Here is a 27,376-nt window from a genome sequence, read left to right as displayed (position 1 = left end):
ATTAAATTTAAAAAGTTAAATAAGAGTAGATATTGAAATATATTTATAAAATTTTTAAATTTACACAATAAGTACAATAATGTTAAAATACAAAAATAACATAAGTACAATAAAGTTAAATAAGTACAAAAAATTATTAAAATTTTTTTATTAAATAACATAACAAAAATAAATTTATACATAATTATTGAAATATATTTATAAATAAATATTAATTTTAGTATAGATAAATATATAATAAATATAGTTTAAGATTTTAAAATTATAAGTTAAATAATATCATTATTTAAATTTTACCTTATTGATTATTTATTTAATTTAATAATCCATAAAATTATAAGTTATACTATTATTACATAATTTCGTTATTTTAACTATTTAAAATCTAGTTATATTAAATATTTCCTTATTTAAAATATTTAGTTATTTAAATATTTAAATAATATATAAAATATTTAAATTTTTTGGTTATTTGAATTTTTTTATTTTAAAGTTATTATATAATATTATATATTTTGTTATATAATTATTTAGATATTTTAATATTTTGTTATTTAAATATTTAAATAATACCTTATTTTTTAATGTTAATTTTTATTGTTTGTATAAAATTTAAATTGAATAATCCAGAATATCATAATTTATATTTTTAGTACATAATTTCGTGATAACTTTTTTAAAAACATAAAATTATTAATAATATGAATATTATAAAATCTATTATAATTTTTTTTTGTGTTTTTACAAAATATTTTAAAGTTATTATATACTTTTGTTGGAATATTTAAATAAATTTTAATTTTTTTTTTTATTTCAGCTTTGTTTGGATAGATATAGATAAAAAGTAGAGGAGAAGATAAATAGGAATTAGAGATAATTTATGAGAGAAACTCTATACTAAATTAGAGATCATTTAAGAGATAAATAGGAATTAGAGATAATTCAGGAAAAAGTGGGGGATAGTATGGGAGGTAGTTTAGGAGAAATTTTAGGAGAGGATACATAAGAGTAAATAATACTCGGGCGACATACGGGCTTTCTTAAGGGAAAGGTATACAATACAGATACATAAGAGTATACAAATATTTTATATTTTAATTTTTAAATAATTAATTATCTTTTTGCAATACAATTATTTTGAGTTGGTTGGTTTTCTAGTATTTTTTGGTCAACTTCAGTTCACAATTTCCCAATCTGACCAGGTTGGATAAATTTTGGTTTGGCCATTTGTAAACTGGCATGACCATATGTATATGTATATGTATATGTATACATATATATAATTTATATTTTAAATATAATTTTTAATATGGGAAATGAGAAATTTCCCATATTTCTTAGTCTAAAATGATTTATTTTTTAAATTCCCATAATTTAAATATGTTTAAATTATTTATTTAATACTGTTGTAATTTTTTTACATTTAAAATTAATTTTTAAGTTTAAATCTTTTGAGTCGATTCACTAAATTGATACAACTCGAATTGGCCGATCTTTACTAATGGTCGGTCGGTTTCGGGTAGACTTGTACATGGATAAGCTTGCGCCGGTCTTTTCATCTTTATAAATAGAAAATGACTAGGCCTGAGCCCAAGCCCCGCCTGACCATCAAGCCTAGATCTTGAGCCTAAACTCAAAGCTTGATCTAGATAAATATTTTGTATTATATTAATTATATATTATTAATATTATATTATATATTTTATATATTATAATATATAATACCTTTTTTCACTACTAGTTTTATTATTATATAATATATATTTTATGTATTATTAATAAATATAATAATTTTTTACTATACATAACATTTTCAGGTTGGGCTTAGGATGATTTCTACAAATAGATAATCTTTTTATTTGTTCTTATCCATTATATTTCTGCAACCATTTTTTATGATAATTTATTCATTTTGTATAATTTCCTATTATCTTTTCTCTGATAATTAAATTCAACTTGAATGAGAATACCGATTGTTAGCACCCAATTTTTGCTCGATCCATTCACCCTACCTCTTTGCGCCCTCCTCTTAGACCCCAAGAAAGTAGAAACACAACCAGATCAACTTGAGACTTTCCAAAACCTGAAATGCCCTCATTTGACACAATCCACAAGACAAATAACAACCTTGTAGTCAACATCAACATCCGATCAAACATCATCCCTAGACTTGGAAAACTACTACACATCAATTTTCATGACTAAACTCCAAACATCCATCATTCATCATGCTAGCCCCCTTTCTAACGGCCCTGATCTATGTGATATTGAAATTCCAATTCCCCAAAATCAAATCCAACACACCCATCGCCTCAATATCACTAGGAAGCGATCAACTAGTGAACCTTACCAGAAATCTACGATGACCAACTGTAAAAATGTTGAGATCCCATTCTGATGGCCCTGAATGATTACCAAGATCAACCATATCTTTCTCAGATCAGAACCATCCACTTGACTCCTCACCCTAATTGTAGTTCAAAATTCACCCATTTGACCCTTCATCAAACAAATGTTCTATTTCAGCAAATCTCGTTGACTTGAACTTGTTAGCCATAAATCTCAATTTTACTGACCCTATTTGTCCGATCAAACCTCACACTATGTTCAAAGACCCAGAAACCCCATCATGTCAAATTTCACGACCAAACACCTCCATTTGATGGTTGAAAAAGTAAGATTCCATTTCGGGCCCTCTCGTTGATTGAACCATAAGCTAAGACCACAATCTGAATTAAATCTATTAATCCAGACCTCTGATCAATGATCCATAACTTCCATCAGATTCAGGACGTTCAAAAGTGTCGACCCACCAAATTTCATCCCCAAATTCCCATGTTTTACCTTTCATCAAACAAATGTTCTATTTCAGCAAATCTCATTGATCCGAACTTGTCAGCATAAATCTCCATCATTCTGGCCCTATTTAACCAATAAGACACCACCACTATGTCTAGAGACCCAAAAAACCCCAATGCATCAAATTTCATGACTAGATTCATCCGTTTAACCATTAAACTAGAAAGATACCATTTCGACGCACTAGATTAAATTGTCATGTCATCTATCCCAACCTGAAACCTCAAAAGGGTGATGGCTGATGACAAACCCATTAGAACACTTGGACCAATGAAACAGAGCCTAATAGACCCAAAAAGCTTAAAATACCAAATAGACCCCTACATAAGACTAAAAAAAGACAAATCAGCATTTAAAAGTTCATCAAGTTTACATTTTTTGCCACTAACAACCCCAAATACGAGACTACCATGACATACATGCCCCAAGCTCCCATTGAACATATAAAACCCATGAAAACCACCCCCAAATCAAACAAAATATTTCACTAAATAGGTAAACTTGACTGGACATCTCTTTCTTTGAACAATTTTTGCCTATTTGTGTGAAAAAAACCTTTATTGAATCACAGGCACTGTAGTAGCACAAATTCAGGCTTGATGCCCTCCCTTTCTCTATAAATATTGACCTAATTCGAGCTCAAAGGGGGAACTGAAGGGAGGAAACCCGAGGGAGGTCCCCTAGAGAGAGAGAGAGAGAGAGAGAGACAATGAGAGAATAAAGCTTTGTCCTAGCCCATATACTGCCTCTTGTTCACCCAAAATTTGCAAGTTCTACAAACCCTAGATTCCAAACTCACTTTCTCCATTTTCAAGCGGAAGTTGTTGCAACTAGAACTACACAGATTAAGAACCTATTTGAACTTCATTCTTTCTCATCCCTAACTACTGGAAAACTTTTGACAAGGTACATACGAAAGGTAAATTATTTTTAGTCTTTTTAGGGTTGCTTGAGGTTCTGAAATGTTGGAGAACCATCATTTTCAATTTCTTCTTGGCTGAGAATAGAGGCAGAGAGGCAAGGGTCTTAGGGAAATCAACACCTAAGACCCGATAACATCACATAAAAATCGGTCTTAAGAGAAGTTGAAAGCTTGTTCTTGTAGATTTAGGAAATTCTTACAACCATTTATGTTTTTCTCCAAAACAAACTGAGCCTGAACAACTCCTGTATTGAGCTACTCTAGCAGCTCGAAGAGAGGGGTGCCTAATACCTTCCCTCTTATAATCCTTGGGACTTGAAACTTCTCGGTTCAGTGCCTTTCCCATGGAAGACGAAGTCACTATCAAAAACTTAGATTGAACTTTTCAAACCAGAAATGAGGGCCTATTTCTGGAAGCTCATGGTTGTCTCCGAGAGGATCATGGCCGACTCAAAGAGATGGAGTCGCCATCCATTTTTTATTTCTCTTTATTTATTACTTTTTATTATTTAATCAAACCTTCACTATCCCTACCACTATTTAGATTCCTACCCCATTCGTATTCATCGCCAGTACTGCATTGCCAACCCAAAGGCCACAACCTACCTTCTTCACTAAGCAACTCGTAGTGCTAGTAATCAACCAAGTCAATGACTTTGAAGAGGAAGGTCCTCCCAATCAAGCCAACCTCGCTTACAAATGATCCTGTAAAGGAGAAAATAGAGAAGATGAAGGAAGAAATCTAGAGATTAAAAGGGGTTCATAACTTGGGGAACCATAGATTTTAAAGAACTATGCTTATACCTGATGCAGTACTCCACGAAAAATTTAAATTGCTTGAATTGGAAAAAGTATGATGGAAAGGGGTGTCCTCAAACCCACCTTAGAATCTTTGGTGGAGATATGTTCCAATACGGGTTAAACGAGAAGCTCCTTATCCAGGTGTTCCAAAAAAGTTTGATAAGAGATGTACAAACATGGTTTGCCATTTTGGACCTCGCAAGGAAGAAGTCTTGGAAACAAGTTTCCGAAGTCTTTCTAGATTATTATTCCTTTAACATGGAACTGGTTCCCGATTGTCAACACTCGATTTTTGCTCAGTCCACTGCCTAAGCCTTTAATTTACCCCAAACAATCAATCAAACCCATCTAACATGTCTAAAACACCGCAAAAAACCTAGCTTTTAGCTGCAAAGCCTTCAGAGGCCACCATTAAACTTAAGACCTCCCAAAATACCTACTCAGCAAATCTCAACCCAAAATTCCTTCGTTTACCCTTTTATCAAGCGAAGATTCCATTTTGACCCATGTTGTTAGTATAAAACATCCATAACCTAGATCCCCATGATTCAAAGACATTTGAGCCAATCAGATCATACGATTGAGCCTTAAACAAACAAAAACACCTGCCTATAAAGTTTCAACCCAAGATTCCCCTAATTAGCCTTCCATCAAACTAAGATTTTGTTTTGAATCATTGCATTGACCTAAATTCCTATGATCTTGACCCCCTAAACCAATCAGACATTACCACCAGACCCTAGATACCCTAAAATACCCACCTATAAAATTTCAGCCTAAAATACCCTTGTTTGCCCTATATTGCCCAGAGATTCCGTTTTGAGGCTCAGAATTGATCAAATCAAGCCCTTTTCCAAATCTGTCTGATCTAGTCCACTTGGTCCAATCCAACCCTAGCAATAAACTTAGAACATCCAAAAACCCCATCATGCCAAATTTCAACAAAAAATACCCATGTTTACCCATCTATCTAAAAAGATTCTATTTTGGCCAATCTCGTTTGCCTGCTCACACAAAACCACTCTTTGCGCTTAGACCCATTTCAACCCTCTGATCTTTGACCCAAAAATCCTAGCCATCCATCAAAGAACCCCAGTTTGACCCCTTGGACCTGGTTTAACCAAACTTTCCCGAAATCATGAAAAATACCCCTAGACTTCTTTAAATTTATGAAACTGTATCCATGCCCTACTATAAAAGGAAACCAACTTTCTTATTCGTAAGGAGGAGTTATTGTTTTTGAACGTCGGAAAAAATACTGGTAATTCACTTCATGGTCGAACAGATGGAGTTGCCACCCATCAGAAATAAATAACCGAGTGATGAGCCTCCTAGGCTTAAATTTCACAAAATATTTGGGAATAATAGTGACTTCACACCGTTCGACTAGGACAAAGCCATTCTGGGTAAGTTGAGAGGGAGAGAGGGAAAGGGTTAGGCACTCCTCTCTTCGGTTAGTGTGAATGTTGAATGCCCTTGTTAATTTAAATTTTTTATATACTTTTTAGCAAACAAAAAGAAAAAAATCACAGGTCAAATTGATAATCCATATTCTTTGGAAGCTTGGGAGAGTGCTGAGGCCAAGATTGCTCATTCACCCTCTTCTAGACCAACCTCTTTTTGGATGCAGGGACCTAAGCAAAAAGGAGAGAAACCAAGTCCTCACCCCTTTTCTATCAAAGTCCTTGCCTCCAAACTCAGCCAATAAGTCTGAAAAAGTAAGACAACTGTCCCCGGATACCAGAGAATACTCAATTCTCACACCCGAACTCAAGAGCCAAGCAAATACATGCAAATTAAAAGGATGAAATGCAACTATAAGATAAAAACAAAAAAAGAAAAGAAAAGAAAAGAAAAACCTAACCAATTGCTCAAGTAACAACCCTCTTATGGCCTTTGTACACTAAAACCACTTCTATGAGGTGCTTCAGAGATCTAGTTAACTTGGGGTGATTTTCTTCTAGACAACAATGCAATGTCTTCAGTTTGGCTTCAAACGACTACCATGAGGTGCTTCATAGTCCGATTAAGCAAGATTGCTCTCCATTTTCTTTTTGCCAAAAGAAACTCAGAAAGCTATCATTGATCAAGAAACATCAGTACAAAAGGGTCTTGGGTTGCATGAGTTTTCTACTACCATACTTATTTACATGCATTGTAAGATAGTTCATGTGCATCTCTATTCATATCTCTATTTACATGGTTTACACATACTATGCATGTGTTTGGTAGAGCTTCCGTTTATTAACTAAACATTTATACTTGATTTGTCTTCAAAACCAAAAAAAGTAATAATGTCAATCGTTTATGACAAATAGGTGCCACCAGGTGCCATTAGTTGCCACATCAGCAGAACAGTGAATAAACGTCTAATGTTGGGGAAGTGTTAAAATGAAGCTTCCCCCAATGGTAGGCATGCACATAAATCAATGCCAGTTTTGTGAGTATTTATGTAGCTAAATGCTGATTTGACAATGACATGGTGGCATTTTGATAAACACCTATCACGAAATGCCCATGGAACAAAACACACGCTATATCAAAACTCAAATGGAGATAATAGTTGTAAAACTTGCTGCTTTATATGCTGGATAAGCCAATCATCTTCATCATTCTTGTATCAAAAGGAGATAATAGTTGTAAAACTTGCTGCTTTATAGGATGGATAAGCCAGTCATCTTCATCATTCTTGTAGAAATTATTGACTAAGCTTTCTGAGCCAGAAAATATGCAGAGAAACTTTAGTCTCAGTAGGTGAACATATGTAAACCCACCATTCAGGGGGGGGGGGGGGGGTTGTTGCTGCAACTTTGTTACTTCCTATGAATATTGTACCATCATCTATTAAGAAGATTGCAACTCCTGCTCCTGCCAATATAGATGTGGATATAAAAGAGCCATTAATGAACCATTTATATTTTGTTGAAGCATTTATATGTGAGTGCATAAAGCTTGGGTGAGTCTTGAAAAGTTGTGCTCAAAGGTAAGAAGTGGTGCATAGCTTCTAGCAGCTGAAGTGGGTTTAGCACAAACTTGTTACGCAGAGCTGAATTCCTCGCATCCTAAATCAATCTAAAAAGGATAAAAAACTTAGCAATAAAAAGCTGTTTTTCAACCTTATTTAATACATTCAGCTTGGATTCAGTCCACTCAGATATAAATTCATGAAGAACTTGATTCTGAAACCTATCTGGATTTTATGCCCAGAGAAGCTGAGATCCAAATAGAGTGAGCATATGGAGACATTTTCATATGACGCAGAGAACATTTCTCTTTGTCATTTAGGAAGCGTAGTCTCTCCTTAGTCTCAATGCTATTCCACCAAGCTTTTCACATAAAGATTTGAAATCTCATAGGGACTTTACATTTCCATATAAGATTCCAATTTCTTTGATGTGTAGAAGATGATGCTTGTGTAGTTGTGAAGAATCTGTACCCTGACTTTACATCATACTCCCTAGATTTCAAAGATATCCATAGGAGCTTGTCCAATGAGAGATGATACAAAATCAATGTTTGTCCAATGAGGTAATTCATAGTCATGCTAATATTCTGGTTTTGAGCTTCTATTTGAACGTCAGGAGTTCAATTAGGGAGAGACGGAACCCATGGATCAGATATATATATTGAAGAGCCATCTTTTATTTGCCAAATGGTGTTTGTTTTATTTTGTCGCACAAAGACAACAATTGTTTCCGCCATTTAGAATCTACCTGTCTTTTTTTATAAGGAGAACAGAAATTTATATCTGAAATATTTTTCTTTTATTGCTTTCCTCCATAAGCAATGTTCTCTAGTAAACAACCTCCAAATTTGCTTGGAAAATAGAGCTTGATTGAACTCTTTCATCCTTCTGAAACCTAGGCCACCCATACTTTTTGGTTTACACAGCAAATTCCATGCTATGGTAACAAATTTGTTATTGATGGTGTCATTCCACCAGAAATTCCTCTGTGTTCTAACTTTTTTAGAGTGGAATTTGGGAAGCTTGGAGTGTGGACTTTATCATGGTGGTCCTGCCCGCCGCCTAGGATAGCAATTTTGCTTTCCATAGACTTAGCCTTGAGTTTATTTTTTCCAAAAGTTCTGAGTGATTATTTCAACTAGCATTTCCAAGATTAAGTTGTACTCCTAGGTATTTCTCCACTTGTTTTAACTATATAATGTGAAGAAGTGACAGAAACATTTTCTTTTTCCTTCTGTGAACCCTAGAGCTGAAGTGAACACCAGATTTTGCTTTGTTTATTTTTTGACTAGACATCTCCTCAAATTACTTCAGTACATTCAGCATCATTTGAACTTGACTAATGTCCGCTTTGTAGATTAGTAGGCAATTATCTGCAAATAAGAGGCGTGTAACTTGTGGTCCACCCTTTCTGAGTTTTATACCTTGAATTCTGTTACATGTTTCAGTTTTTAAGAATAAACATGTTAGGATTTAATCAAATAATTAGAAACTTCATTCTTTATTTGTGTTATTTTACTTATTTATTACTTATATATAACAAGAAGTAATAGGAAATTAGATATGGGTTCTAAACCCAACCCAACCCCCCATACCTTTGAATGCGGGATGGGTTTTGCATTTTTTATGTGCAGAGTGGATTTGGATTCTCAAAATTCAACCCACACTATGGGTTTTGGAGTGGATTTGGGTTGGAAGGTTTATGAAAACAAATTAGGTCTAGAATTTACAAAACCCACCCTAAACCCTATCCTATTGCGATCTCTACATATGTGTCCCGGGTAATCAAATTAGGTGTCAAATTAAAATTTGGGTTTTCAGAATCACATCCCCCCTCGTAATTCAAACTAATATTTTAAAAATGAATCAAGAAATTGATCAGTTTTTTTGTATATATAGATGATAACTAGCAAGGATTTATACGATGCATGGGCTGGTACCAAGTAGCTAGAACTTTGACAATATTTGCTATGGTGACTAAATGTTGTTTTTCTCGTGATTTGATTTTAAAAAAAATTACATAATAGAGGATAATATGGTAGGCTCTCTAAATGGAAAATATATCAATTTGGATTTCATCTACCCCCTCTCTATAGAAATATGCAAAAACATTTGCATGCATTACATATATAGAACACGTCAAGTTAATCTGTTAAGCGTTAATGATTCAGGGAAAATTTGATAGAAACAATAAAACTTAAATAATTAATCAATCAAATAATATATTCAAATAAGAAATAATCAAAGTATAGGGAGGAGAAACAAAATTGTTGAATGCAATCATGCATTAAAACTAAAATATATAATAGAACAAAGTGAATTTTTGATAGCCAATAGAAAACGGTATTCAAATTAAACAACGATAGCAGAGTTTTAAACTTTTAATAACAAATATCAAAGATATATAAAATAGCATCATGCCTCCTTTTCAACCTCAAATACGATGCTCATTAAGTCCGGATCCGGATCTCCTGTTCATAAGAACTTTGTTTACATCTACCCACATAATATCGCATGCACATGTAGAGAATATCTCATCTTCCTATATAATATTATGTACCGGGAAATGTTTCCAATGCACGGGGTAATATGTTGTGGGCAAGAGATCTGAAGTCTCATTGCAGATGTTTTTTTATTCTTTTTCCTTGTGTTTATGTGCATTTGGCATTCCTTTTTTTTTAAGACCTTATTTCTCTTTTGCAGTTAAAAATTCAGTGTTCATATAGACATAAAAAGAATAAATCCTTAAAATAAAGAATGCCAAATACAGACTCCTTGACCCGCTAGACACGTGCCTTTTTCTGTTTCATTTCATCCTTTCTTGGTCGTTTTTTCTTCTGCCAGTAACCCAAAAATTGTAACGGTGATCATGTTCTGATGCAATACAAATTTACTTGCACTGATGCGCAAAACCATGGAAGTGCAAATGATGTCAATGTAAATTAAGATTTATTTTTATTTTAAAATTTATCTTATTTTGTTTTGATTGCAGTACAAATGAAGCAAAGTTAGACTTGAAGCAGAATAAAATATAACTCAAAATAAAATTAAACCAAATTTTGTATTATTTTCATTTGCACTCTCAAGTATTTATACTAGTGCAAATAAAATTGCATTGCAACCAAATACAGTGTTTTACGGTAAATAGGGGTATAATAAGAGACTAGGCATGGTTTTCAAAACCGGACTGGACTGGAAAAACCAAGAACCGGTCAAGTGATTGGTTCTGTTTGACCCCAAAACCGTTATTAAACCCGTTGATTTGGTCAGCAAACCGCTGACCTGAGTGGTCAAACCGTTTGAACCGTCTAACAGTTTTGACCATTTTTTATTTTTAAATTTTTGTAATTGATTTTTAGTTTTTTGTCAAAATGAATCATCCATTCAATTCAAACTGTCAGACCATTTGACCCAAGAACCAAACCCTAACCTGTTCGGTTTTAAAAACCTTGAGACTAGGTCAGTACCCCAAAATGAATTTGTTGTTTCCACCTTTTAAATTGCCGAAAGAAAACAAAGAAATCTCCTTCATTTTCGTCTTATTTGTTCACTGCAAGCAGTTGATTCTATCATTGCAAATTATATCCCTTCATACAAAGGAGGGCTGTAGGGCAAGAATCTTTCTACTAGTTACAGTTGGGCTTGGAATTAGTAGGGCTGTAGGGCCTCTACATTTACACAGGCAGGAGCATGGAAAAAATGGTACAATAAAATAAGAAGACAAATACATACTCAAACCAGCAATTAAAACCTCAAACTTGAATGCCTGATTCAATGATTATGGAGGGAATTAACAATGTTAATCACCAGTTGTGTAAACGAAACTCAAATCTATCCTTTTTTTTTTTCTACGAAAGGGGATTTCCTAGTAGTGATTCAGACTTCAGAGGAATTTTATTTGAGACTTTTTTTTTTGCATTTTTCTTGTATTTTATTTACTTTTATGGCATTTTCATTATTCATAAATATTTTATGGCATGTTTTAATATTATAAATATTTTATATGGATCACAAGAATCACTACCGAAGTAACATGAGTTAGATTTATTGAGCAAGCCAAAGTGGTAAATCCCCTATTTTGATATTTAGAAGTAGGAAGTAGCCCCAGTTTTCACATCTAGAAAAAGATTGAAAAGGGTACACACCTAATGAACAGTTTTCAACAATGTTTTAAATTGGGCTTGTTCATTTGCTCTAAAGTCTGATATTTAAAAGTGCAATAATTACATTAAAAAGTATATTGGTATTAGTGAATTGTTCTTTCTTTTGAATGCAGAGAATGCTATTCTGTATTCTGAAAATTATAAAATATCCATTTTGACCTCATATACGAGAGTTTTTGCTCGTCTTTTGGGGGGTATCATTAAAAAATAAAAAATTGTATGATTGTACTTTAAGAGATAAGAGGAAACGAACAACCATTTTTCTCTTAAAGTTAAAAGATTTCTCTTAAGATATAAGAATTAAAGAAGAAACGATCAGGTCTGAAGTAGAGGAATCTCAGGAGAAAGATTTTGGTGTTTTGTATAAAGAAGATAAATAAAAAGAGAAAAGAGGGAAAAACTTTGGTTGTTGGGGGTCGTTGGCCCCCATGCTGTTGAAAATATTTTTGGGAATGCCACGTTATCATAGAGGGGTAAAATAGTAATTGTTCATATTTCTTTTTAACTATAATCATAGATATGGGTGTGAATTAGTGAACGTGTCCAGGCTAAAAACGCACAGCCAAAGTTAAGGCAGAAGAGAGGTGGGGTAGGGAATGAAGGTTTTCTCTCTCTCTCTGCCTTTTAGAATTTCAGGCTAGGTCAGTCTCGGCTTGCTCTGGCTTGCCCAAGTTGCACCGTGGTATGAACGTGAATTTAAAATAAATAGTGGCATTATTTTTTTTTACAAGTATAAAGTAAAGATAGATGGTGCACTTTTTTATGTAATAAGAGATTTTTTTGGGGTGAAAATATACTGCATTACTAGAGATACGAGTATAATAGGGATCAACAAATTTGGGTCTATCTACACAATAAATTATTTATCCATTTGCGGCCCTATCCCAAATGATAGTCTTCTTCATGTTTCCATCAACACAATGCAAAATGTGGTGTGATCATATCAAATTAAATCCCTGGTGGTGTGCCCATATCATGGTGTATCACATGCAGTGTGGCCATATCAAATTAAACCCCTGCTGCCTTAGGGGTGCAAGTCGGGCGGGTTGGGCTGGGTTTATAGTCGACTTAGGCCCAGCCCTAAAATTTGGGTTTAAGGCCTGAGTCCGGCCAGAGCCCAAGGTCAAACCCGATTTTTCCAACCTGAGCCCAACCCACCTTGTAATTTGATGCACTCGGGTTGAGTTTGAGCCTGGGCCAGGCTCAGGTTGGTTAATGAACCCACTCTAAAATTATACATATATAAATGCATTTATGTAAATATATATTCATATATTTATGTATGTGTAAATATGTTTGCAAATATCTATACAAATGTTATATATATATATATATATATATATATGTATGTACATATGTATGTATAAATATATATAATTGGGCCGGGTTCGAACTACCTAAGGGCTAGGCCCGAGCCCAGCCCGTGTAAAATTCCTGGTTGGGCCAGTTCAGGCTCGGGCTGGGGCCGCCCATGTTGCACCCCTATGCAGCATGCCCATATCAAATTGAATCACCTACAATGTGCCCATATCAAATTAAATCACTCATGGTGCGCTCATATCACATTAAACACATGATATGCCCAAATCATTTTTAGGTCAAAAGTAAATACATTTGAGGTTTTGCATGGGGTCATAACATCATAATGAGAAGTGAAATAAATGGGCAAAATAAAATAGGTGTTATTAATTTTAATAATTACTATTTATTAGCATAATTAATAATTATTATAAGTAAAAAATATTATAGCATCCTGTATACTATGGCTTAGTTTAGGAGTATAAATACAAATTTGTAGAGTATAAAACCTTGTATTTTGTATTATTTTATACGTATTTGCATTGTACATATTTATATTTGTACTATTTCCAAAGTGAGCCTGTATTTTAAATTAAATCATTCAATTTATGGTAGACCATCCACTCTATCTACCTTAGCAAACATTAGAAGCTTTTTTTATTGGAATCATGCCAAGAGAGTATATTAGAGTGAGGGTAGGATTGTGAATATCTTAATAAGAAATTGCTAATAAAGTAAAAACTTAGGCAATACTTTTCCAACTTACGTATTTACTGCTAAAAAGTACGAAAGCCAATAAAACTTATCTTCGATTTTTGAGTGCCCAAAATTGCCACATATTAGTGGTACATTGAATGTTAGTAATTAATTTGGAAAAAGAAGTCTTTAGAAGTGTTTGTTATCTCTAATACCTTTAGGAGTTGTAGCATTTTATATAAAAAAAAAACAATGTCTAGACAATTTTGTTTTAATATATAGATTCAGATTTGGAATTTAATGGGATGAGGGGATATGTCATATTGACCATTGGAGATAGAGAGAGAGAGATCAATGTTTTGAGAATTAAACCGAACATAGAACTGGAAATGGGAGAGATTCACAAGTTAGAGGTTCAACCGAAGAGGTGGATTAATGGTAATTAAGAGTCATTAAAATATATGCATAATAAAGTAATATGTACAATAAAAAATCATTAGTTAACACAATTAAGAGGTGGACTAATCATAATTAAAAAATATTTGAAAATACAAAGTCATGGGTTCAAGTTTTGTTAAACACATTTAAAATTTCAATTAGTTAAAAACCCGAGTGGTTTTATGAAACAGGAACCAGATCACCGGTTATTCAGTTAAACTGACCGGTCCAATGGATTTCAATTGGTGAGAGTTACAATGGATTTTATTGAAAGCAATTAAGACTGGAGTGTATTTTTATTTTAACTTATAATTTTTATGATTTAATTTAAAAATAACTAAACAAGTGTGAGACATGAGAAGAGGTCTGTGTCAACTTTGTGGTGAGGGAGCCCTCATCTTTCATCTTTCCTCTTTATATTATAAATATAGATGAGAGAAAAGTACACCGAGATGGTTTGTGCATCGGTGCATGTGAATAGAAGAGCACCACCCAGGGGAGCATGGTGAGTGGACAGAGGTAGTGGAAAGGACTCACTTTGAAATATATAGTTGAACATATCGACTGACTAAAGAATTTGCATATTTATTGATAAAAAAAGCTTGCATATTCTTCAAGGCAGCATGAAATGCATGCTACCAATGAGAATCAAATCCTGTGTTTCAATCACGAACTTGATTAAAAAAGGTCTAGCCAACTAATGGTCTCTAAAGAGTGGAAAACTACCAATATATAACCACGAAAATGCATCCAAATCAGATATTACAAGGCAAACTCAGCAAGATCTAATGGCCAGGAAAAGAAGTTCTTCCATTATAGCAATGCCGGCAGTAAAGCAGAAATAACTCAGCTTCTTAATGTAGCTAAATGACTAAGACATGGCTCTGATAGTCTGTAATTTCTTTTTTCAACATTGAGATAGTTTGTAATCAAAGGGAGTCTAGCTGTACTATTTCATACAAATCAATAAAAGTACTTCATACTTACCAATAGAAAACATGGTTGAGCTTATAGAAATTTTGAAAAAGCATTTTTCTTTAGTTAGGTTTAAATAGAGTTCAAGAACAACATACCTACTAGGAGGTTTAATTCAAGTTCAGTGATACAACAAGAAGAGGACTTCCTGTCAAATGATACATGAAGGTAAATAATGAATCCCTAGCACACAAGGAAACAGAGATTGTTTCAGATTTTCAATTGAAGCTCACTCATATAAACACCAAGCATAGCTCCATATCACATAAAAAAATAAAGTGTAAATAACAGATAGGTACCATGTACTTTGGGGGTAGTGATAAATAGGTATCCTGATCTTTCAATTGCAACACTTGAGTACCTTGAACTCTCAAAAATAGACACCTGGATCCATCCATTAGTATTCCGTCAGTTAAACATTGCATAATGTCAAAAATACCCTTCTCATGTATTTTTGAGGTCATTCTACGGAGTAAAATCATCACTAGAAAATGCCATCATCACAAAATTTGAATATGTTATTGGCTGTCCATGTGAGAACGTCACTATGGGAGACGTTCAGTTACCTGAGAATGATCTTAGAAATACATGATAAGAGTATTTTTGGAATTATGCACTGTTTAACTTATGAAAATACTAACGGATGGACCTATGTGTTTATTTTTGAAAGTTCAGGGTACTCAAGTGTTGTAATTGGAAGTTTTGGGTACCTATCTGTAATTACCCAAATAAATAATTATTTTTCTCTGAACTAAGATGATAGAGGATATGATTGTTGGCAACCACTGGAAGAGGAAGCAAGCTGCTTGATGTCCTTATTGTCAATTTACGAGAATTAACTAAAATTGTGCTGATGTTTAAAACTGCTACCGATCTGCATATGCAGCCATTCTGGTGGTGATCCTTGGTCATATTCCTTTGCAGCTTGTGAACTGAATGCCATACTAGTAGTATCAAATGTCTGTGCACCAAACTGAAACACCACATCTAAATTATTAGATGGAAAATGCGATAACAGAATCTTTTCAAATATATATATATATATATATATATATATATATATATATATATATATATATATAGATACATGTTAAAGAAGCATGGAAAAGGCGAATCCATTTTTCGATAAGCAAGATAAATACATAGACATTTTTTTTCCTTTTTTTTTTTTTTGTTACAGGAACTTATAAGATGAGATGCACGAAGATTCAGGACCTACAATGAAGAAAAAGAATCCAATGAGAACAACATCAAAATAAAACAAAGGCAAAAATCTAAACAATAACAAAGAATTGTCCTCTAAGAACCTCATTTTTAGTAGTGATCCTGAAAACAAGAGCTTCTAGTGGAATGAGATGTTAGGAAACTCTTTTAACCTCCCTCTCTACCACACAAGCACAAATAGGGAGACAAAAGAAAAAGAAGAAATTAGGGTGGTGATGAGGGCAGATTTGGCCCTCCACTAACATCATGACACATGGCATCTCGAAACAACTGGGTGACACCCAGAACCACCTATGCGACAACTTGCCTTAGCCAAAACGATGGAGTCCCAGCTAGCGACCTGGCACTGTCGCCAACTTGGCGACCTGCCTCTGGTGCCGACCTGGCGACTTGGCGACCTAGCGACCAGGTGACCTGGCGACCTGCCTCCGGTGCCAACCTGGCGACCTGCCTCTAGCACCGACCTAGCGACCTGCCCCTGTTGCCGACCTGGCAACCTGCCTCCACCGCCGACTTGGCGACCTACCTCTAGCGCCGACCTGGCGACCTGCCTCCACCCCCAAAACTAGTAGAAACCTAGCCAGCGACCTCGTCCACGACTCAGTGCGGCTAGTAGCACCTCGTCCAGGGCCGACCTGTGGTACCTCGTCAGTATCAGCTAAAGCGACCTCGACATGGGGAGTGACCTCCCTCGTGGGCTTGCCGACTTGATTGAGGTCCAGGTGGTGACCTACGAGACGTGCTCGCCATCAATTTTTGCATGCATCCCATCACTCCCGGGTCTCTCGAAAGTTAGCTCTCACACCGAATGTTTTGGGAGAAACCGAGTAAGGCACAAAGATTGGCCTACGTGCACGACTACCTCCGAGGACTTTGGAGCAGTTAGGCATATCCTCCCAAAGATCTCGGACGTGTTGTGTGATGCTCACGCCAAACAATGCCTCCTATATAAAGGCCTTACCTCCAACTCCAGGGGGGAGATGCGCAATTTAGTTCTCGCAGCTCTCTAGATCTCTCACATTTAGCTATCTTAAAATCTTCGATTCACTAACTTACGCATCGAAGTGCATACCCCTGGTAAAGCAACTCGGGCACTTTGACACTATGTCCTGGCAGGTCGCATCAGAGCCACCACTCTAGCTCGTCACCACTCAGCTAGACATCAGAGCCACCTTCTAGGTAGGAACCATTCAGCTAGGCATCCAAGCTACATTCCAGGTAGGGATTATTCAGTCAGGCATCCGAGTCACCTGCCAGCCGGGAATTGCCAAAATGCGCATCATCAGGTAGCATCCTTATTCATTGTTTTGTCTGTCTACAAAAGAAGAATCAAAGAGAAGGACTGGCAAGTAAGAAGGGTAAAAAGAGAAAATAACAGTCTCTTTCTTTTTGTTGATAATGAATTTTAATGAACTTTTATTTATAAAAAAAAAAAAGTAAAAAGAAAAGCAAAGCCTTGCTTGGATTTGTTCATATTTTCTTGGAAATTTTAATATTCTTCTTCACAAAATTGTTGTTCATTGTACTTTTTTTGTTCACATGGATGTTTCATACAAAATTCAAATGAATATATCATTTTAACAACACAGAGCCATTAATATAATGCTTCTAAGATAAACCATATACAACATGAATGACCTATTACACCTACCAACATGCCAAGCTACATAGCCTTAAGAAGGAACTTTTTTTCCCTTGAGGCTGCGCTTGTTTGCAATACAAATGCAAATATGTACTTTACACAAATACGTTCTCTTTGGTTCATGAATGCAAAATGGTTAACAGTTGTAAACCCACTCTCTCTCTCTCTCTCTCTCTCTCTCTCTCTCTCTCTCTCTCTCTCTCTCAACAGAATAAAGTAAGCCTACTTACATTGAGATCTGATGAGTACAAGTTTGCATCCATCAAATGGATACAGTAATGTACTCTCCTCACGATACGAAAATGCCAGGAAAAAACATTTTCCCTCTTAATCATTTCACTTTTGTATGACAAACAATCACTCACAAATCCAAACCAGGGTACATAAATACCCCGGTTCAATGTTTGTATCACAAACAAATGCAGCCTAAAGAACAAAGAAGATAACTTTTTTCCCCATGGGGCACCTCAGTGAAGTGCACCAATCACCTCATCTGAGTCTCACACTTGGCCACATTAGGAGAGAGTTGAATTCTTCACTTATAATGCCTTGTGTTGCCCCATTACTTACATCCCTGCCTTTCTCGTCTTTGACAAGCTGACATCAATGATGAGAAGAAAATAGGCATAATAAACCACCAATCACCATTGTCAAAACCAAATAATATGTGAAACTATGTGACTGGTTCACCAAAGTCAATACACATTACACAGTCAATTGACAACATAAATGGACAACGAAAACCAACTTTCCTGCTGGAAGATGGTCTCCAATCTAGAGTTGCATTCATAAAAGTAGAAGAGATAGGGTTAAGGGTTAAGACGGACATCAACTAAGTCGGCTGGGTTGATGGCCCAATACCACATATATAGCATGAGGAATAATGTTACGTGAGGATTTGCAGTCTACCATATATTTTTTTTTTATTAATCACCTATAACTTCCCCCTTTACCCTTTTTTTCCCCAAAGTGCTGGTTGCGGGACTTGATTCTGCGTCAATGCTGGAGCAACCCAGCTAACACACCAACGAGCCAGCCCTCGATTGGTAGTCTACCATATAATTTTTCAACAAAAAAAGTGCAATTTTAATGATCAAGACTTAACCAAGTTGATCTGAAAATTAATGAGAATGAGAATGAGCAGCATGGTTCAGTCTATGTAATTAAGACTTACATCTTTTGAAGGGAATCCTCCAATGCCTGGGTTCATTCTTGAATTAACTGCTTCAAGCTTCATAGACAAAAACTACCATCCAAAAGTTTTATATAAATCCAGTTTCAAGTTCACTGGCTGAAAGGAGCAAAGATAAAATAAATAAATAAATAAATAAATAAAGCAACAAAGTAAATTAGAGAAAAATGATGCATACCTGAACTTGACACTGGAGTGATTGGATGTAATTAATTATTTCATCAAGGATCAGAGCTTTGCCAATGACCTAGATAACAAAACTTTTCTGAGCAACACTCTTCAGAAAATAGCACTGGCTTCATAACACAGAGAAGTTACAGCATATGCCAAGGTAAACAGACCAATAATATAAGCACTGAAGCAACAATATTGTAACTTATTACATCCAGGAACCAGATCTTGAAGAATTTTCATCCTCTCACTGATCTTCTCTCTCCTAGCCTGTCCAACAAATGGCTCCAATAATCAATTTATATGGTATACGTGGACATCATCTATAAGGTGCACCATCTGCATCCAATAAAGTATCTATTTTCTAGATGATAGCAATAATAAAGAGGCAGTGTTCATGCATCTCAATGTAAAGCTAAAAATGTTTCCATGTGAACCTCAGAAACTTGGTCACTATTTCTACACATTTACAGCAAGGTATAATTGCAAATAATGAAGTTAAGAGGATATAAGTTAATTACCCTCTCTGCTAGACTGTGGCTGTCAGTAGCTTGGCCCTTCCTTGCCCGCACATGAATGTAATCTTGCTTAGGCCGTTCAGGAGGTTGTGTGTTTTGTTCAGCAGGCTTGTTACGGGCGCCAGAACTTGCTTCTGTTTAAGCTTTTGAATCACCATTTTCATCTTTGGATCTAGAAACCTTTAGACGTTTACCATCACAATCGTTCTGCTCAAAAGAGAAATGTTATCAAGAGAACTATAATAAGAACCGACAACCAATTGAACTTCTATCTAAATATCTGAATTAATGCAAACATTTTAACTCCCAACCAACTGAACATCCATCCTCATACATTTTAACTCTCAAAAAGTCCAGCTTCAACACATCAACAGCCCCAAATTAATGTACTGAAGCTTATTTAAATCAAAATCTTCAAAAGAAAAACTTTAGTGCAATAAGTTCTTCCCAGATAAGAAATATCAATTCCAGTTTAAAACCTAAATCATAATAACCTTAGGCAAATTTCAGTAATATACGGTAATTCCAAACTACCCAAGTCTTACACTGCTAGAACACTCAGAAAAACAAATAAATACAACAAAACAAAAGTGAAGAAAAGCATTTAAGAAATGGAAATCAACAAGAGAGACAGTTTGGAAAGGAGAAGAGATGAATTAAAAACAGATTACCACTGCTCGTAGAGACAAGCTTAGACGACTCATCCTCCGAACCAGCATCGCTACGCTTCCTTCCATTCCCACCTCGACTCACGCTCTGCTCCGAAACCGTTGACTCATTCATGGACATATCCCGATTCACCGCCGTCCCCGTCCCGGAACTATCTACAAACCCACCCGAATTCTGCCGAAAATGATTCCTCCTCAATCCCAAAACACCAGCGGAATCCCCAACACCTCCACCACCATTGAGCGGAAACGGCCAAATCTCAGCCAAACTATAAGAGGACGGGTTAGCGGCGGGAAACGGACATTCATTAATCAGAGGAGGATCCATCTCCAGACACAAAATTCATCAAAATGTGCAAACCTATTGGAAATTCTCTTCCAATCCTACTACACATTTCATTATAAAAGAAAAAAAAGGATGAAGAAAGTAGGAACTTGAACCGAGTGAGACTCAGATTCCACAAAACCTAACTGTGATCAACAATTCATCCTACCTTTTGTTAATTGTTCGCAACTCAACTCTAAAGTTGTATGCTTAAAAGGGAAATGTGGGAGAGTACCATTGAAATGAAAGAAAAGGAAAGGGACCCTTCAATGAAACAGATACAAAAAGAGAGAGCTTCCAAGCCACCAATATCTGAACAAGAGTTACACAATCTCCTCTCGTCAGTGGAGAATGGTGCGCAATGCGCACGCTGTCTTACCCCACCAGGCCACCACTACTCAGTACTCACAGTTTGAGAGAGAGAGAGAGCGGTGGGGATTGGGGAGTTGGAGTTGGAAAGAAGTGAGTCACTGAGTATTTATGGTATTCTCGGAGAGTCCAACGTTTCAAGATGATCGTCACTTGTACTCGCAACTCACAAGAGTCAAGAGGCACGCCCTCGGCACTCACACACACGCAGTCCTCACACACAGCGAGGTGCATTGAGATTCCCTGCCAACGATATAAGTTCTAAAACCCTTCCAAGTTCCAACAAAATCCGACACCGCACATCTCAGTCTAATGAATCCCATCTTATGATAAGATGTATAATACCAAATGCCCCCAGAAAATCGTGAAATCGTGACTCATGAGTGGGTAGACCATAGACATCCGTTTTGCTGACCGACAAATTACCGAAATCTTCATCATTACTTATCGTCACCGTTCGGAACTTGTGTGGTAAGTGGTACACCATTCATGGCAAGTAGCTATGCCATCGTTGTAAGAGTTCGGCTTCGGTCAGTGTAACGCCCGTCCGAATAGCCTTTACAATTATAGCCTTGCATTGTAAATATCTCCGTATTCAATCTTTGTTTCGTTGTAGGTATATAATTACTGTAATACCCTTTTCATGATTTGCTAAAGTTGACATGGATCTAATTAGAAAATTAGATGATGAATTTCTTCAATAGCATGCCTAATTAATTACTCAAGTAGGTCAATTATAGGAAGATTAATGAAGCATACGTCCAATTTGTCTCACTCGCGTGAAAGGGCTTAGTCTGGAATTCTGTTTTCTTTTTGTCATTTGTCAGCTATCGCATTTTACGTAAGGTGGCGTTAACTTTAGGGAAAATTCTCGATCATTAATTGTAATTTCGCTCAAGTGATAATTTGGCTTTTAGAATGCAACAATACAGTATCGGAACCTTCAAAATATAATAGTCCACTACTTGTTGTTAACTAGTCCGTTAATCAATCATTAAGTGATATTTGAATAGTTAAAAATATTCTTCGATTGTCATTTAATTCTCTTTATCAATCATTCAAATATTGACAAAAATCTGAACAGTCTCAAATCCTAACCTCTTCTATTTAAAAAAGTTAGTTTAGAAGAATTTAGAATTTGAGACTATTCATTTTATTGTCAATGTTTGGATGGTTGGTAAAGATAATTAGATGGCAATCTTAGGGCATTTTTGGCTTTTCAAATGTCAATGGCTGATTAACGGGCTGGTAAACGGTGGGTACTAGATTATCACATTTTGAAAGTTTCATTAATCAGATCAGATGTGAATTTTGCCGCATCCAATCTAGCAACGACGAACTCACAAAGAAGTGTTATAAAAGTAACAAAAAATGAGGTCTTATTAGGGGTTCTCATAGTTCAATTAACGTGGGCCTATTTTTGAAACAAAACCAATTCTACCAATTTCTGGAAAACCAGTAATCGAAACCAAACCAAAGCCGAATGGTTAATTGGTTGACCGGTTTGGTTCGTCGGTTTTTCGGTTTTCTATATTTATAATATATATTATAAAAAACATATAAATGTATAATAAAAAATAGAAATATATAATATTATATTTTAAATAATATATTATATATTATAAATATATATTTATATAATTCATATTTATTAATTTATAATATATAAAAATATAAAAAATATATATTATGCATAAATATATATAAAATATATAGGAATATATGTATACCGCTCGGTTCAGTTAACCACCAGTTTTTTATATTGGTTAACTGAAACCGAACTGGTACCTTTGGTTTTTTTTAAAATATCGAACTGAAACTGAAGTGGCTAGTTCGGTTAATCGGATTTCCGATTTAATTTCTATTATTTTTTCAATTTAATTTAATTTTTCAGTTTTTCTTATTCAATCTAGGTCTTATATTAGGGTTAAACATCCATACGAAATATGGGATCATTATATCATTATATGCAAAATGGTATAATGTAAATACTTCCACGAGATAAACACATGGACGAGAAAGATCAATCCACACCACAGACAACTGAATGCATAGCACAGATGTAGTGTGGATTGAAACTGAATATATCGTGGCCAATCCCACCACCTTAGTTTCTATATTAAAACGTGATTTGATCTAAAAAATCTCAAACTAGCTATAATTTTCTGATTTAATCTAATATTATCCAATCCAGTCCTGAACACCCATAGGCCCTAGCTACTATTACCATTGAGTGATGAATTCCCAGTAACTCCACCCTTCCAATTCTGGGCCTGGAAAGTACTCATCCCTTGCAATGCATCTTACTTTGATTTGATCTGTTTAACCTGCTATTCACATTAACAAGATCACTCCTACCATCTTCTTTGAATGAATTCATCAGTCAGCACTTACTTGCCCTGCTTTTTCTTATTACTAGTAAAAACTATAAATGGATATATATATTTCTTGATATCCCAAAACGAGTTCGTTTCAGTTTTATTAACATCCTCAATAAATCCATGAAATGATGAACTGACACTCTGAAAATCCAATAAAAAGCTAAAAGTAATTTTTGATGGAATTACTTCATTTTACTCGTTATCTCGCGATCTTTAATTGTTTGAATCTAATGGCTTGCCTACAAAAACCAAAAAAGGCCCTCACCCACCAACGTCCTTCAAGTTTAATATTGTGCAACCTGAAAACTCATGGTGGCAGAATCCTCTGTACTGCGCTCAAGCAGTTCTGCTACTCATGTCCTTTCATTTTCCATTGTGGGCTCACCCATCCATTTTCACTTATCTGCTCTTTAAACATCAATCAGCATGAAAAAGGAAACATGGTCCTAGTCAAGATTCTGTGATCACCATGCCCAACAGTCTAATTAAGCTATGTTTGGTTTGAAGGAAAAAGTAAGGAAAGGAAAGTGATGAAGGAAGATTTGGCCCGACCTCGTAATCACTCAATACGTGGTAAAGGCAACAGTTCGGTACAACTGCGCGTCTAAGGCGTGAGCACCGAAGGGAAGAACCAGCAGTCCGAATTACCTACAAGGAGCTTGAACTCTATCTTAGGCCCCGAGCCTCACACAAGGCAACGACCCGAACTGGCCCGCCCCATGACAGTTCGGGGCACTCCTCTATCCGAACTCAAGACTTCACCTCGCTCACCACTCCAGCACTTCGCCTCCAGGATGCCAAACTGAACAACCGTACCTTGCCTGACACCGAGGAAGTCTGTACCCAGGGGCGGCGCACCTGACTGACTTGGGATCTGACGCTTGAGAGCCGCGCTCCAACGGCCACCTGCCACTGCCACCTGCTACCGCCATCTCCAGTTGCAGAGACGGCTCCGACAAAGAGAGCAGTGGCAGTTCTGTCCCAGTAGAGGTGATGACACCCGAACTGGCAAGAGCGCAGAGATAATCATACCTGACCTGACAGAAGTTTAGAAGTGAGTGTGCGAGGTGGTTATAAAAGGCTCCCTGCCCCCCAAGAACGAGGTATGTGAACTTTGCACCATCTGGTTTATCTTGCCTTTGAGAGAATTCTAACTTGAGCTTCAGAGCAATCTCACCGGGTTCCCCCCCGGAGTTTTCTCATCTTCTCTGTTTCAGGTTCCCTGTAGCTCCGTTCAGAGGCAAGGTCATTGACAACTAGGACCGACCGGATTGCGCACCATCAATTGGCGTCATCTGTGGGATACGCTTCTAAAAACCTCCCTCTAAAACTCTCATAACCTTCTCTTCTTTCAAAAACTCCAACACTCATGGCTTCTTCCAGCAATGTCGGACGTGGCACAAAGACGAACACCACCGGGGAACAACTTCAAGTCCTCGTGGTGTGCATCGGACAGTTTACCATCCCCCTTCTGGTGGATGGAATCCCCAGTTTGAATGTGCCACAAATAGTGGCGCCCGTAAACCTTCCTACCATGAACGTCCCTCTTCCACTCCCTATCGAAACAACTTTTGCTAAACCAACTACTGTCCCCTGGAGACCCGCCAGAACCAGTATGACGACCTGATGCGATGTATGCGAGCAATGCAAGCCCAAATGCAACAATTCCAGTAGCATCAACTCCAGCAGCACCAAGTACTACATCACCTCTCTCAACATCACTATCAGCAACAGTTCCCCTAATTACCCCTGAACTAGTCACTGCTTCCACCTCAGCACCCCGCTCTGAAGCCGGTTAAGGCCTCCCATTAGGGTGGATGCCCTCACCGAGGAGAAGCCTCCCAACTCCAGAACCCCCCTAACAGCCAGGCTTCATCCCCAGGCTGAAGGGAAAGGAAAATCACCCCTGCCTCGCAACTCGCAGGCGGGTCGGGAACCTCGCCCGCAAAGTCAGCACCTCGGCGCTCCAAGCCTAAGTTTCCGCTCACAGAGAACCGATTCAATGCCCTAGCAGCAGACTACCAACATTCTGGGCCCATCGAGCTCGGCAACACAGAGGCCAGCAGTTCCAGTACCAGGCCCACTCAACAACGAAGGCATCGACGAAGTCACCGAACTGCCACCCGTGTCCTGCCCGAGCTCAAAGGTAAGGAAGAGACGAGCTCAGACGAGGTAAAAGCTGCCCCAATTCTCTCAGTTCCTTCCCCCCTCGCATCAGAACTCCTAGTAGTCCCCATGCTCAGAGACTTCAAGCTCCAACCTTTGGACAAGTATGATGGGTCCTTTGACCCCAACGACCACGTCAATGCTTTTCCAATCCCAAATGCACCTCGCTAGGGCCAGTGAATCATGCATGTGCGTGGCCTTCACCACCACCTTCAGGGGGGTGGCCCGCACCTGGTACAAGATCCTAGCCCCCGGGTCAATAAGAAGCTGGACCCAGTTCGTGCAGGTCTTCACCGCACACTTCGTTACTAGCAAGCAATGCCTCAGAACTGAGGAAAACATCTTCGGAGTAGTCCAGAGAGAAGGAAAATCCATATGGGGCTACATTAAGCAGTTCAATGAAGCGTGCTAGCAGATACCGCGATTAGACCCTGCGGTACAGCTCACGGCGGCCAAGAGAGGAGTAACGCACAAGGAGTTCAAATGGCACATGGTAGCCAGCCAACCCGCGACCGTGGCCAAATTCCTCAACCAAAAGACCGAAGGAGGGGTCGAGAAAAGAAAAAATGAAGGTGAGGCCTCCAACCCAGGTGACAAAAGAAACCCAGCCCGCGAGGCGAAGCCAAGCCAGTCGTCCCGAGCTCCCTTAGCAGTTCGAACGGATTACACGCCATTAAACACGAGGCGGACCGAGATCTTGATGATGACCAAAGACGCCCCATACATAAAGTGGCCACCTCGCCTAAAGGGGAATCCAAACGAGAGAAATAAAAATCTGTACTATAGTTTTCATAGAGATCACGGTCATAGTACCGAATAGTGTAATAATCTCCGGGATGAGATAGAGGGACTCATCCATTGCGGATACTTGAGAAATTTTGTACAGCATAATAATAATAATAACAATAAGGCAGGTCGACAAGGGGAGCATGGAAAGGATGCCCCCGAATCCAGCAGCAGACCAGCCGAAGCGTTGCAACGACAGCCTCCGGAAGAGAGGCCAGTTCGGGGAACCATCCATGTGATAGTGGGAGGTTCGGTGGTAGCAGGGTGTACTTCGGCAGCAGCCCGAATGTCAGTTCACGAGGCAGCCCAAGAAGAACAGAACCCTCCAAAGAGGCTGAAGATAGAAGAACCGATCTTCTTCACGGAAGACAATGCGCGAGGTGTCCACTACCCCCACAATGACGCGCTTGTCATAAAACTAAGGATCAACGACTTCAAAGTCAGGCGCGTACTTGTGGATTTAGGTAGTTCGGTAGACATCATCTTCAAGTCGGCATTTGACCAGCTACAGTTGCAGAGAAGCGAGCTGAATCCCACAAACACTCCTCTGGTGGGCTTCAGCGGAGAGGAAGTCAAGCCCCTCAGGAAGATAACAGTACCTGTGGAAGTCGACACATGACCTTGTACAGTCAGATTCAACCACGATTTCTTGGTGGTCGCGACCCCCTCCCCATACAATGCCATAATAGGGCGGCCAATTACGCATATTCTGCGGGCAGTGGTCTCCACCTACTATCTGGCAATGAAGTTCCCTACTAACTTCAGTGTGGGGGTAGCGCGGGGCAACCAACTTGAGTCCTACAAGTGTTATGTTGC

General features: G+C 37.2%; 1 protein-coding gene across 12 annotated transcripts; it reads right to left on the bottom strand.

Annotated features, from left to right (window-relative positions):
* Positions 1-6,832: 6,832 nt before the first annotated feature.
* On the bottom strand, positions 6,833-21,538 carry LOC148863164 (transcription factor bHLH79-like). Of its 12 annotated transcripts, none has more exons than XM_088981250.1 (8): positions 20,537-21,306; positions 19,869-20,072; positions 19,518-19,617; positions 19,355-19,423; positions 19,159-19,275; positions 15,989-16,091; positions 15,217-15,301; positions 6,833-7,450 (listed from the first exon to the last, which is right to left on the bottom strand). In XM_088981250.1, exons 1-2 carry the CDS (start codon positions 20,859-20,861, stop codon positions 20,062-20,064), a joined length of 336 nt encoding a protein of 111 aa, XP_088837376.1. In that variant the 5' UTR covers positions 20,862-21,306; the 3' UTR covers positions 6,833-7,450; positions 15,217-15,301; positions 15,989-16,091; positions 19,159-19,275; positions 19,355-19,423; positions 19,518-19,617; positions 19,869-20,061. The 12 variants fall into 12 exon arrangements, with proteins under 12 accessions (XP_088837376.1, XP_088837379.1, XP_088837370.1 ...); XM_088981253.1 differs by having other exon boundaries at positions 19,560-19,617; positions 20,537-21,150; XM_088981244.1 differs by having other exon boundaries at positions 15,217-16,091.
* Between the last annotated feature and the right edge of the window lie 5,838 nt (positions 21,539-27,376).

The sequence above is a fragment of the Nelumbo lutea genome, chromosome 3 (assembly GCF_056320005.1).
Source record: "Nelumbo lutea isolate HS-2025 chromosome 3, American lotus-T2T, whole genome shotgun sequence".
Lineage (NCBI taxonomy): Eukaryota > Viridiplantae > Streptophyta > Magnoliopsida > Proteales > Nelumbonaceae > Nelumbo > Nelumbo lutea.
This window is presented reverse-complemented; position numbering and strand designations above follow the sequence as displayed.